The following is a 13,981-nucleotide window of genomic DNA, read 5'->3' as shown; positions in this document are numbered from 1 at the left end:
AGTTCCGTCTTAGATTCAATTCCTTAATTACAGCCACAATCGCTCCACAAATAAGACACACGTGTTTACCGGCAGTGTCAGTAAACATCTCAGAATCCAATCGGTTTTGAAAGGGTGTTTTCAGAATCCACTTTTCTCTTTGCCACTATAACAGAATTGTCAACAGAAGCTCGACTTGATTGACGCTGGGATGTTCCCAGGTCGCCTCGTGTTCGGTAAGGCAGCTGAAGCGCTGCATTATGGGATCTGTAGTTTGTGTTATCAGCGCTTCATATCGCCAGGACATTAATAACAATAATAATAGATCTATATAAAATCATCATTCGCGGGCCGGATATAATTGTACGTCGGGCCGGATTTGACACTGAGTTTGACACCCCTGATCTATGTGAAGACACTGATCATGTTAATGATTTCTCACAATAATTATCAACAATGATTTAACAAGGTAGAAAACAGCTATTTTCAGAAAAGGCTCGCGGGCAACCCATGTGGTCCTTGCGGGCACCACGTTGGTGACCCCTGGTCTACATTTTTATTCCTGCTGTCATATACAGAAACTCCCTTATCCTTATCCGACTTACAATTACCCAATACTGTATATACAATTGATCCACATAGTCAAGTGTTGTTATGGGCCTTACTCAAGCGCCCCCAGTGGCAGGTGGGTAGTATTGGGATTTGATATAACAACAACACAATTCAACACAAATGGGGTGTTGAACTATGCCTTGATACTTCCTTGATACTAATCTGTGTAATGGTTTAACTGTTGTTCTGTGAACCCCTGGATACATTTCTGTGGGAATTACTTTAGAGTGATCCTCAATGTTTGCAAAAGAGTCTAATGACCAAAACATTCAGCTCTCCTGGTTATATTGTAAAAAAAATATAGCTATCAAAAAGGCAGTTTTTCAGAGCGAGCCAATTCAGAAGGATAAACCAATGGGGGACGTCTCATGTCAGTATTTTAAAGAATAGTGGCAGGTGCCTCACCCCTTTCCAAAATGTTTCTGAACCTGCTGCAAAAATTATTCTAGGCTTCTTATGATGGCTGTTGTTAAACATGGACATTTGCATATAGCTGTCGGCAAATCTTATAGCTGTTTATAATTAACATATTAATAATTTGAGTAAGCCAAACTGAACTAGTTTTCTAGAACTAGATTTCCCCACTGAATCTACAAAGAGTACAGTTTTATGTCACACCTATGAATGAAATGTTCTCCATTATTATGCCAGAAAAACTTTTGTTACAATAGTTTTCATATATGGGTTTGTGATGGCTGGCATTAATAATTTGTTAAAAAATGTTTTATTTTTATTAATGTCAATAATATAAATGACTGAGTTTCATTGTTGGTTCTTTTAGTCTCTGCAAATTCTATTATTTGAAGTCAAACAAGGCAAAGGTTACATTTGTCTTTTTTTAATGTAAGCAATAATTTGAACTATTTATGACTAATTCCATTCATATACAGTTTGTTAAATGAGGCCTAATGTGTTTGGGCTGCAGGCAGTGTTTGGGTAAGATTAGACTTTGAATCAGCCCAAATCTGATTAGCAATTACACCATGTCTGAGTTAGACCCTGACCCTGACCCTCAAGATATTCTATGCTGAGGGAGTGAGCATGTAGCTAGTGCTTGTCTTTAGAGTTTAAGGAGATTAGAAACAGGCTGCAAAATTGCAAGTCAAGCTGCATTGCTTCTTAATACAATACAGTTGCCAGGTAGAAATGAAAGGTGATAAGAGAAGGGAGAAAGAGAATCTAAACTCAAACTCCGACCATAGTCATAAGCTCCTAAGTCAATAGCTCTGTATGGGGTACATGTGTACTAAAGAAGAAGAATTAAAATTATGGTTTTGTGACAGCAGTATTTATTTTCAGATCAATTAAGAAGTTCTACAAAAAAGTTTTTTATAATTTAATTGCTATTATTTAAAATTTTGTTTGGTGTGTGGCAATAACATCTACAGTATATACAGCAAATGCAATAAATATGCAATATATTGTATACACGCATATACAGGATTTGTAGTGACTCTCCATAAATAGTTCATATTAACTAGCTATAGTTCCTTTTAAAAAGTCTGTTGTTACTTCAATTATTTCCAACTTGGTGTTGGTGAATTATGTGCTCTGTCTGTGAATGGTGAGTCTCTATGTCCTGTCCTCTAACTTCCATGATTGCAACATGGAACAAAGAAATGAGGGATACCAATCCAAATAGGTAGCCATCTTCTCGGGTTCCCTCAACCCATGGAACATCATGCTTTAAATGCATATTTTCGGGCACTGGAGTGGTCTTTCCAAAATCAATCATCCATATATTGGCTTTGTTAGTAAGACAATCATGGACGAAAAGGAGAGAGCCACCTATTACCTATGCGGAAGAATGGACAAAATATTGTTAAGGGTGTCAATTAAGCAGAAGAAACGTCTGATATTCAGAATAATAAAAGGCTTGTTTAAAGAAGGAAACAAACATTAGTTCTACTTAACCTCATGACGTTTGAAAAAGGTAGACTCCTTTAATGTTTCTTTTAGTGCATCCAATCTGGATAGATAGGCTTCCTAAAATACAAGAGATACAAGAATTTTTTAATTAAGAATGTGATTAATGGATCTGGTCAGCAAGGCATTCATGCATGCTGAAAGTTTTCCACAAGGGGGAGCTTTTACAATGCAAAAGGTTTAAAATTACAAACTATTTCTGAGAAAACATTTCAAATCCTAATAGCTGACAAATGTTTATAAATTCATCATAAAATATAATGCAAAAAGCAGGATATGACCAAACACACACCCACACACACACACACACACATACACACAAAAATGTGCCTGTTGAATATCCAAATCCATGAAAATTGAATTTATTTATCCTTAGCTGTTTTACCAGCCTCTATGCTTTTAAGAAAGATGTCCACTAGATTCTGAAAGATAGTTGTGAGGATATGTGTTCATGCTTCTACAAGAACATTAGCAAGGCCAGGCACTAAGTTTACTTGAGAAGGCCTGGTGCAAAGTCACGGTTCCAGTTTATCCCCAAGGTGCTCAGTAAGGTCCAGGTAAGGGATCTGTGTTTAGGCCATTTAAGTTATTTTGCACTAGTCATAACATAATCTTAAGTCTTTATGGAGCTTATTTGGTACACAGGGGAATTTAGCTTCATGCTAAAACAGGATTTAAGTGGGACTGTTAATTTCAGTGAAAAGATTTAATCTAAGTCTTTATGGAGCTTATTTGGTACACAGGGGAATTTAGCTTCATGCTAAAACAGGATTTGAGTGGGACTGTTAATTTCAGTGAAAAGATTTGAGGTGAATTTGCCACTTGGTGATCCCCACCAACAATCAGTAAAAGCCACTGAAAATCTAAAATCTAAAATTTTAACTTGTTAACTTGTTAATAACTATAGCAAAGTCAAATCAACGTGGCCGCTCACTATGTAAACTGTCACTCTTCTCTACATTTTAAAGCAGTGCTGGTTTCAGATCAGGTAATAAACAGACAACAACCTTGATCAAATCTCTAACATTAACAAGCTGGCTTATTGGCAAGCTACTCGCCGTTGTCTGTTGTTGTTGCTGTTGTACTGCATACTCAGTTACGAATTTTGCATGAATGTTTAAAGGTCATTAAAGTAGAAATGTATAGCTTCTCAGTCCTGTACATGTAAAAACTCTGACAGCACAAATACAAGGCACACTTTCGAAAAGATGTTCTTTTTTTTTGTTTTGTTACAACTTGTATATTTACAGATTAAGCATTAAGGCTACAGAAGGCATTTCTATCTATGTATATGGGTATTATGGTTAGGTGTCAACAAATGTATGGTCCCATAGTGTATCAGATCTATGTGTGGTGTTATTGGAAATAAGAGTAAATAAAAGATTTGATGTTAATAACTTACTAGAATGTGTGCTTGTCTCTTGGTAAATAGTAGCAGGGCCTCTGTAACTTGTTCTTTGCTCCGAGTTTTATTAAAATCACGTCGTACAATCCCATTCTCTGTCTGAAAAGCACAAAAAGCATTGTGGACGATAAGAGGCTGTGATGATTGTTTTATTTATGTAACTCCAATAGTGCACTACAGTTTTACCATTATGCCTTCTATGCGGAATCCTAGTGTTGAGGTACTACTTGTGTTGTCTCTCCACTGCATGTAGCGCAGCTTTGTCACACCTCTTTGAGCATTTTCCTCTTCTGTAGGAGCTGTAGGATCTACTTTCACCATCTTTTGGTACATATCGGTTCGAATAGTAGGTTTGGTTCTTGCTTTCACAATCTCCCCCTCCTGGTAGGTGCTAAGAGAAATGCACCAAAGTAATTAGGGCAACACTTAACGATGTACACATGTACAAAAACAGTCAAACACACAAGAATATTAATATACTGAACAAAATTATACACGCAACACTTTTGTTTTTGCCCCTATTTTTCATGAGCTGAACTCAAAGATCTAAGACTTTTTCTATGTACACAAAATGCCTATTTCTCTCAAATATTGTTCACAAATCTGTCTAAATATGTGTTAGTAAGCACTTCTCCTTTGCAGAGAGAATCCATTCACCTCACAGGTGTGGCATATCAAGATGCTGATTAGACAGCATGATTATTGCACAGGTGTGCTTTAGGCTGGCCACAATAAAAGGCCACTCTAAAATGTGCAGTTTTATCAACAGCACAATGCCACAGATGTCGCAGGTTTTGAGGGAGCATGCAATTGGCATGCTGACTGCAGGAAACTCCACCAGAGCTGTTGCCCATGAATTTAATTGAATGTTCATTTCTCTACCATAAGCCGTCTCCAAAGGCATTTTAGAGAATTTGACAGTACATCCAACCTGCCTCACAACCGCAGACCACGTGTAACCATACCAGCCAAGGACCTCCACATCTAACATCTTCACCTCCAACATTGTCTGAGACCAGCCACCCGGACAGCTGCTGCAACAATCGTTTTGCAAAACCAAAGAATTTCTGCTCAAACTGTCCGAAACCGTCTTAGGGAAGCTCATCTGCATGCTTGTCATCCTTATCGGCGAATACGACAGCGTGTTCCAGTTTCTGACAATATCCTGCAACTTCGCACAGCCACTGAAGAGGAGTGGACCAACATTCTACAGGCCACAATCAACAACCTGATCAACTCTATGCAAAGGAGATGTGTTGCACCCTGTGAAGCAAATGGTGGTCACACCAGATACTGACTTGTTTTCAGACCAGGGCGAAAATCAATATTGGATGCCTGTGATATTCAGGCCCTCAGGCGGCATTACATTTATGATGATGATTTTGGAAATGGAACTCACTGCATGGGCTGATTAACACCTTCTGTGAGTCCAGTTTGCCATGTTATTCACAAATGCAAGTTAAATCTCAATCAGGCAAAGAAGAAGGTATGTGTGAACATGATCCACAAAACACCGCTATCCTCTCTGGGCCAAAGCTTATTTAAAATGTGGGAAGTGGAAAGTGGAAACAATTTTGTGCTCGGACAAATCGCAATTATTGTTTATTTGTGGAAACCATGAACAACACGCACTCCAGACTAAAGAGGAGCGTGACTATCTGATTTGTTATCAGTGCTCAATTCAAAAAGCAGCATCTCTGATGGTATGGGAGTGCAGTAGTGCCTGTAGAATGGGCAGCTTGCACATTTGAAAAGGCTCTGTTAATGCTGAATAGCATATACAGGTTTTACAGCAACAAATGCTTCCATTAAAAAAAATAAATCTTTTCCATGGAAGGCCTTGCATATTTGAGCAAGACAATGCTAACCGCATACCGCAACTATTACAATAGCATGACTTCATAGTATATGAGTCTGGGTGGTGAACTGGCCTGCCTCCAGTCTAGACCTTTCACCATTTGAAAATATTTGGTGTATCATAAAGTGAAAAATATGACAAAGGACACCCAGAACTGTTGAGTATCTAGAATCCTGTATCAGACACATATGGGACAACAAAACTCTCCCAAAACACCAGCAACTGGTCTCCTCAGTCCCCAGATGTATATTTTTATGTATATTTTTATTTATTAATTTTTATTTATTTCTTTTTGTAACAGATCGGGTCTTACTATTTGGTGCTTTCCTTTTCCACATTCAACATATTAGTCTTAAAAGAGTGATCAAACAGCCTTTTGTTTTTGTTTGTTTTTAGATCTGGAAAAAAACTCAGACATTATTTATTATTTTAATATATAATTTTTATTTCAAGTGAAACAAATGGCTTTTACTTTAACTGCCACATTTCTTTTATATTATTTTTAAAATGATTTAATTATTTTACATTTCCTATATTTTCACTCACTTTTTATAACATATTTTAATATTATATAATTGTTATTTTCAACATCAGTTTTTCTGCCACTGATATAATTGATAGCCTCTTTTATTATTTTCCTATTTTTTATTGTTTGTAATATTAATAAAGTATATAAATATCTAGCATACCGGATGCCCATTTTGCAGTCCATGATGATAGGCTGCTTGAGGCCACTCAGCAGGTCCTCGAGACGGATGTAGTTCTCTCCATTCCTGCTGATGTGCCCGTAATAGCGAGGCACAAATTGATGGAGTGTATCAGACATAAGTGCCTGCAGGCAGGTATCCTCCACCTCGTTGAATCTCTTCAGCACCTCTCCACCTTCACCCAGCTGGATGTTACCTGATTATACACAGGCAATCACCTGCATATTATTTCATCTGTGCTGCATATAAAAAGTCTCTAAACAGATTTGTAATATGGTGGGTACCACATGTAACATATTGTGCACAGTAAACAACAATGTAAGCACAGGTCACGTGCCTTGGTGTCCAGCCAGCTGTATCCAGGAGCTCTGTCTGCACCTTGACCACTGCATCATGGTCAGGAATGTCCTCCAGGATCGACACTGAAAAATAAAATAATCTGTAATTTTCTGCAGTATGTGCTCCAAGATACCGGATTTATTTTTTATTTAGATATGAATATGATTGTGATCAGTTGGCTGCACAGAGATACAATCATGAGAATGATAAATCTTTTAAACTGAACAATTAAAATATTGCTTTAAACCTTTCTCTCAACCACCTATAGGAAACACAAAATACTGTTTGAATGGGTATACAATGGAAGAATTCCCTGAGTTTTACATGCTTTTTGTACATAGTTATTATTACTATTATTATTAAATAATATCACTATTAAGCCAATACAGCCTTCCTCATCAGCTGAAACCTTTAAACACATTTAGTATATTGGCAAAAAAACATTTGAAATATGACAGTAACAGACTGCTATAATACTATCTTTCTACTGGTCTATGCAAATTACTTATTCAAATTCTTCGTCAAGGTTCTCTTTCAGAAACTATGCAAATTTCCTGTGGGACAGTAAGAGTGAGTCTCAGCAAAATTATTTTTCTTCTAAAAAGCAGAAGTATTATGGAAGTCCAATATTCTTATGCAGAATTGTGATTATTTCAGTCAAACTGGACATGATAAAAAAAGAGTATTGAAAATCCATGCTATGCAAATATCCTTGATCAATATAGCTATAGTAGTAATATGTCATGTTGGTATGAGTTATGTTTTCTGGACTTATGTTGTCTGGGTGACACTCACCCTTTTCACATCCTTCCTCTTGGCCATCTCCTCTCCCTCACTGAAGACCTCGTCACTTTCCGCTGATGAATAGTTGAAGGATGATGATGAGGAGGAGGATGAGGAGGCAAAAGAGTTAGCAAAAACCTTTGAAAATATGTGATGGGGAACCGTTCCTCTCATCTCTGTGTCTCCATCAATATTTCGTTGCACTGCTCCGCTCCGCTCTGTCACATCCTTTCTTGACAATTCATCTTGCACCTCCTTAGATCCCCACAGCCTTTGTGTGTGTCTCAATCTATTTCCTTGGTTCATTTCTTTCTCAGTAGAAATGTCCTCCTCCTCTATGCTCTCTACTCTTGCTTCCAGCCTCTCTCTCCTCTTCCCTCTCCATCTTTCCCTCTGTCCCACTCTCCACAAATTCATTCTAGACACTTCACCAGAACATAAGCCTCCCTCATCAACGATAAGTTTTGTATTTAAATCTTTTCTACCATTATCTTCTTTTTGTCCATTGTTAGGTTTAGAGTAGTTTATCACACTGTTAGGTTCCCAGTCCTCTGGAAGTTTTGATGGAGTCACAAACAGTTCCTCTTGAATGGTCTCTGGTTCTAGTCTGGATGAGAGCACAGCCTGAGCAGACACAAGTTTGGGCTTTGACCTTCGGCTAGCGAGCAGAGCATCCTTCATACAGTTAATATCAAATTCATCTACTTTCTCTCCTACTTCTTTCAACTGGCTTCTATTAATTTTCACATTTTCTGCTTTGCTGGATCTTCTCGATTCGTCCTCGTCAGACATATCTATCGATGCTCATATTTCTTGAAGTAAACACCAGTCCTTTCATCGAGCTAGGCAACCCGATAAAATCCTCATAACGACAAACAAGTGCAGTAATCCAAAAATTGGTGCAGAGTGATAAATTAAAAACAAGAAGATACATTCAACTTTACATTACAAAAAATATTAAGTAAAAACATACAAAGTTAACTGCAAGTATTTTTTTAAAAGATTAATGATTGCACTTAATGTTAAACAAGAGCAAATAATGAATCATTGTATCTAATGTGGTGGTATCTCTAATCTAATCTCATAAAAATTAGAACTCACTTTCATACAGTCGTTCACATTTAGACGCTTGTTTATGTAAGTCAGAATCCTAGCAGAGAGTGTGCTCTTTAGTTCAGCTCTAAAGGCTTTACTACTGACATCCACACATTTGCATTTGCATACCCATGACATCATGAAATTTCCACATGACAGTGACTACTAGATAAACTAACCTGAAGGTAATGAATACATTTCCAGCTTTAAGAAATGTTGGCCTATAGACTAATATAAACCAATCTGACAATATAATACATTACTTTGCTCTACACTTTATCTTATATCTTTATCTTATGTTGCCAGTGTAGCCTGTATAAAATCAGGCACAGAATTGGTACAGAATCCTTTGATTACAAATACAGAGGTCAGACGTTTCCTGTAAATATTGACCAGGTTTGCACACACTCAATCTATTTCCTTGGTTCATTTCTTTCTCAGTAGAAATGTCCTCCTCCTCTATGCTCTCTACTCTTGCTTCCAGCAGGGATTTTGGCCCACTCCTCCATACAGGTCATCTCCAGATCTTTCAGGTTTTGGGGCTGTCACTGGGCAACACAGAGTTTCAGCTCCCTCCATAGATTTTCTATTGGGTTTGGGTCTGGAGACTGGCTAGGCCACTTAGGATCTGGCTAGGCCACTCAGGGTATTAAAATGCTTCTTACAGAGCCACTCCTTAGTGCCCTGGCTGTGTGTTTGGGGTCATTGTCATGCTGGAAGACCCAGCCATGACCCATCTTAAATGCTCTTACTGAGCGAAGGAGGTTGTTGCCCAAAATCTTGCGATACATTGCCCCATCCATCCTCCCCTCAATACGGTGCAGTCGTCCTGTCCCCTTTGCAGAAAAGCACCCCCAAAGCAAGATGTTTCCACCCCCATGCTTCATGGTTGGAATGGTGTTCTTGGGATTGCACTCATCCTTCTTCTTCCTACAAACACACCAAATGGGGTTTATACCAAAAAGTTTTATTTTGGTCTTATCTGCCTACATAACCTTCTCCCATGCCTCCTTTGGATCATCCAGGTGGTCTTTGGCGAACTTCAGATGGGCCTGGACCAGTGCTGGCTTGAGCAGGCGGACCTTGCGTGATTATCCATGATCCATGATCCTTAAAATCATGATGATAAAGTGTGTTATTAATGATAACCGTTTAGACTATGGTCCCAGCTCTCTTCAGGTCATTGACCAGGTCCTTCCATGTAGTTTTAGGCTGATCCCTCATAATAACTGTCCAACGCATTTTAAAACTGGAAGGATAGTGGGGAACCATCAATTTCGATAAAAAAATTGTGGTTGGAAAAAAATCTTGAATGATCGTCAGTACAAGATCTTGGCAAAAAATTACTGAAAATCTGGACGGGACTTAATGTTGTGTCATTACAGAAGCCTATCGAAACGATGCCATGGAGAATGCATGCATTAAAGCTAAAGGCGCCTGAAAACATTAAAGCATGAAATCTCTTCTTATGTATTCTGTGGCTGAGCAGGTGGAAACATTGTGGTTCAAAATATGCAAAGCTGGACATCCATTCCAGTATTCTTTGCACATATAAAGGGTGTTTCTCTTAACAGGAATTGCTAAAGATTGCATGAATAATTAATGATTGAATGAGTTAAATAAATGCGAAAAAATGAATTTATCAACAAACAAATTAATCAAGTGATTATAAAATAATAGTTATGACACCATATATCATATTCTTCTATTATTTATTATAGTTGTTTATGGCTTGTTTTTGAGTATTTGTTTATTAAAGGGAACAAAAATCACTGTGCATTTTCACTAAAGAAAATGTAATCAATAAAATTAAAACGGAAAATGCTTGGTTTAGTTATTTAAATCTATCATATATTTATTTTCATATTTCTGTGTTTTTTCAGCACAAAGAAAGGACATGTAAATGCATGCAAATATTATTATGCACACTACAAACAAAAATTACCTGGTTAAGGTTTTTTCTTTTCCATTGTTACAATGATTTGGAAAAATATCAGAGGCTGATTTTCTTTATATCTACATCATGACAATCGTGATTTATTGCAATTAAATATTTTAAACGATTGACAGCCTTAAATATATATATATATATATATATATATATATATATATATATATATATATATATATATATATATATATATATATATATATATACAGTGAGGAAAATAAGTATTTGAACACTCTGCTATTTTGCAAGTTCTCCCACTTAGAAATCATGGAGGGGTCTGAAATTGTCATCGTAGGTGCATGTCCACTGTGAGGGACATAATCTAAAAAAAAAAACAGAAATTACAAGTATTTGAACACCTGAGAAAGTCAATGTTAATATTTGGTACAGTAGCCTTTGTTTGCAATTACAGAGGTCAAACGTTTCCTGTAGTTTTTCACCAGGTTTGCACACACTGCAGGAGGGATTTTGGCCCACTCCTCCACACAGATCTTCTCTAGATCAGTCAGGTTTCTGGCCTGTCGCTGAGAAACACGGAGTTTGAGCTCCCTCCAAAGATTCTATATTGGGTTTAGGTCTGGAGACTGGCTAGGCCATGCCAGAACCTTGATATGCTTCTTACAGAGCCACTCCTTGGTTATCCTGGCTGTGTGCTTCAGGTCATTGTCATGTTGGAAGACCCAGCCTCGACCTATCTTCAATGCTCTAACAGAGGGAAGGAGGTTGTTCCCCAAAATCTCGCAATACATGGCACCGGTCTTCCTCTCCTAAATACAGTGCAGTCGCCCTGTCCCATGTGCAGAAAAACACCCCCAAAGCATGATGCTACCACCCCCATGCTTCACAGCAGGGATGGTGTTCTTGGAATGTACTCATCATTCTTCTTCCTCTAAACACGTTTAGTGGAATTATGACCCAAAAGTTATATTTTGGTCTCATCTGACCACATGACTTTCTCCCATGACTCCTCTGGGTCATCCAAATGGTCATTGGCAAATTTAAGACGTGCCTGGACATGTGCTGATTTAAACAGGGGAACCTTCCATGCCATGCATGATTTCAAACCATGACGTCTTAGTGTATTACCAACAGTAACCTTGGAAACAGTGGTCCCAGCTCTTTTCAGGTCATTGACCAGCTCCTCTAGTGTAGTTCTGGGCTGATTTCTCACCTTACTTAGGATCATTGAGACCCCACGAGGTGAGATCTTGCATGGAGCCCCAGACTGAGGGAGATTGACAGTCATGTTTAGCTTCTTCCATTTTCTAATGATTGCTCCAACAGTGGACCTTTTTTCGCCAAGCTGCTTGGCAATTTTCCCGTAGCCCTTTCCAGCCTTGTGGAGGTGTACAATTTTGTCTCTAGTGGACAGCTCTTTGGTCTTGGCCATGTTAGTAGTTGGATTCTTACTGATTGTATGGGGTGGGCAGGTGTCTTTATGCAGCTACCGACCTCAAACAGGTGCATCTAATTTAGGATAATAAATGTAGTGGAGGTGGACATTTTAAAGGCAGACTAACAGGTCTTTGAGGGTCAGAATTCTAGCTGATAGACAGTTGTTCAAATACTTATTTGCAGCTGTATCATACAAATAAATAGTTAAAAAATCATACATTGTAATTTCTGGATTTTTTTTTTTTTTAGATTATGTCTCTCACAGTGGACATGCACCTACGATGACAATTTCAGACCCCTCCATGATTTCTAAGTGGGAGAACTTGCAAAATAGCAGGGTGTTCAAATACTTATTTTCCTCACTGTATATATATATATATATATATATATATATATATATATATATATATATATATATATATATATATATATATATATATATATATATATTTACCACCAATTGTGCAAGTTCTCCCACTTAAAAAGATGAGAGAGGCCTGTAATTTTCATCAAAGGTACACTTCAACTATGAGATAGAAGATGAGAAAATTTTTTAAAAACAATTTATTTGCAAATTATGGTGGAAAATAAGTATTTGATCACCTACAAAAAAAGCAAGATTTCTGGCCCCATACAAACCTGTAACAACTTCTTTAAGAGGCTCCTCTGTCCTCCACTTGTTACCTGTATTAATGGCACCTGTTTGAACTCGTTATCAATATAAAAGACACCTGTCCACAACCTCAAACAGTCAGACTTCACACTATGGCCAAGGCCAAAGTGCTGTCAAAGGACACCAGAAACAAATTGTAGACTGCACCAGGCTGGAAAGACTAAATCTGCAATAGGTAAGCTTGGTGTGAAGAAATCAACTGTGGGAGCAATTATTAGAAAATGAAAAACATACAAGACCACTGATAATCTTCCTCGATCTGGAGCTCCATGCACGATCTCACCCCGTGGACTCAAAATGATCACAAGAATGGCGAGCAAAAATCCCAGAACCACACAGGGGGACCTAGTGAATGACCTGCAGAGAGCTGGGACCAAAGTAACAAAGGCTACCATCAGTAACACACTACGCCGCCAGGGACTTAAATCCTGCAGTGCCAGACGTGTCCCCCTACTTAAACCAGTATATGTCCGGGCCTGTCTGAAGTTTGCAAGAGAGCATTTGGATGATCCAGAAGAGGATTGGGAGAATGTCATATGGTCAGATAAAAGCAAAATAAAACCTTTTGGTAAAAATTTAACTTCTTGTTTGGAGTCGTGTTTGGAGGAGAAAGAATGATAAGTTGCATCCAAAGAACACCATACCTACTGTGAAGCATGGGTCAATCAGCATGACAATGATCCCAAACACACCGCCTGGGCAACAAAGGAGTGGCTTCGTAAGAAGCATTTCAAGGTCCTGGAGTGGCCTAGCCAGTCTCCAGATCTCAACCCCATAGAAAATCTTTGAAGGGAGTTGGAAATCTGTGTTGCCCAGCGACAGCCCCAAAACATCACTGCTCTAGAGGAGATCTGCATGGAGGAATGGGCCAAACTACCAGCAACATTGTATAAAAACCTTGTGAAGACTTACAGAAAACATTTGATCTCTGTCATTGCTAACAAAGGGTATATAACAAAGTATTGAGATGAACTTTTGTTATTGACCAAATACTTATTGACACCATAATACACTGTGTGTGTATATATATATATATATATATATATATATATATATATATATATATATATATATATGTATATGTGTGTGTGTGTGTGTGTGTGTGTGTGTGTGTGTGTGTGTGTGTGTATGTATGTATGTATGTATATATATATATATATATATATATATATATATATATATACACACACACATGTGTGTGTATATACAGTGGGTACACAAACTCAACTAATGTATGTACACAAACTCAGGAGTTCTC

At 37.8% G+C, this 13,981-nt stretch overlaps 1 protein-coding gene across 2 annotated transcripts; it reads right to left on the bottom strand.

Annotated features, from left to right (window-relative positions):
- Positions 1-1,863: 1,863 nt before the first annotated feature.
- Positions 1,864-8,777, bottom strand: LOC310737408 (inositol-trisphosphate 3-kinase C). 2 transcript variants are annotated; one of them, XM_083561734.1, is made up of 8 exons: positions 8,711-8,776; positions 7,622-8,471; positions 6,825-6,909; positions 6,470-6,683; positions 4,109-4,313; positions 3,920-4,021; positions 2,506-2,577; positions 1,864-2,386 (listed from the first exon to the last, which is right to left on the bottom strand). In XM_083561734.1, exons 2-8 carry the CDS (start codon positions 8,399-8,401, stop codon positions 2,105-2,107), a joined length of 1,740 nt encoding a protein of 579 aa, XP_083417860.1. In that variant the 5' UTR covers positions 8,402-8,471; positions 8,711-8,776; the 3' UTR covers positions 1,864-2,104. The 2 variants fall into 2 exon arrangements, with proteins under 2 accessions (XP_083417860.1, XP_083417861.1); XM_083561735.1 differs by having other exon boundaries at positions 2,272-2,386; positions 2,490-2,577; positions 7,622-8,777.
- Positions 8,778-13,981: the final 5,204 nt, after the last annotated feature.

This window comes from Silurus aristotelis (genome assembly GCF_946808225.1).
Source record: "Silurus aristotelis genome assembly, chromosome: 14".
Taxonomy (NCBI): Eukaryota; Metazoa; Chordata; class Actinopteri; order Siluriformes; family Siluridae; genus Silurus; species Silurus aristotelis.
The sequence above is the reverse complement of the archived record's forward strand: the minus strand, read 5'-3'. Positions and strand labels throughout refer to the sequence as shown.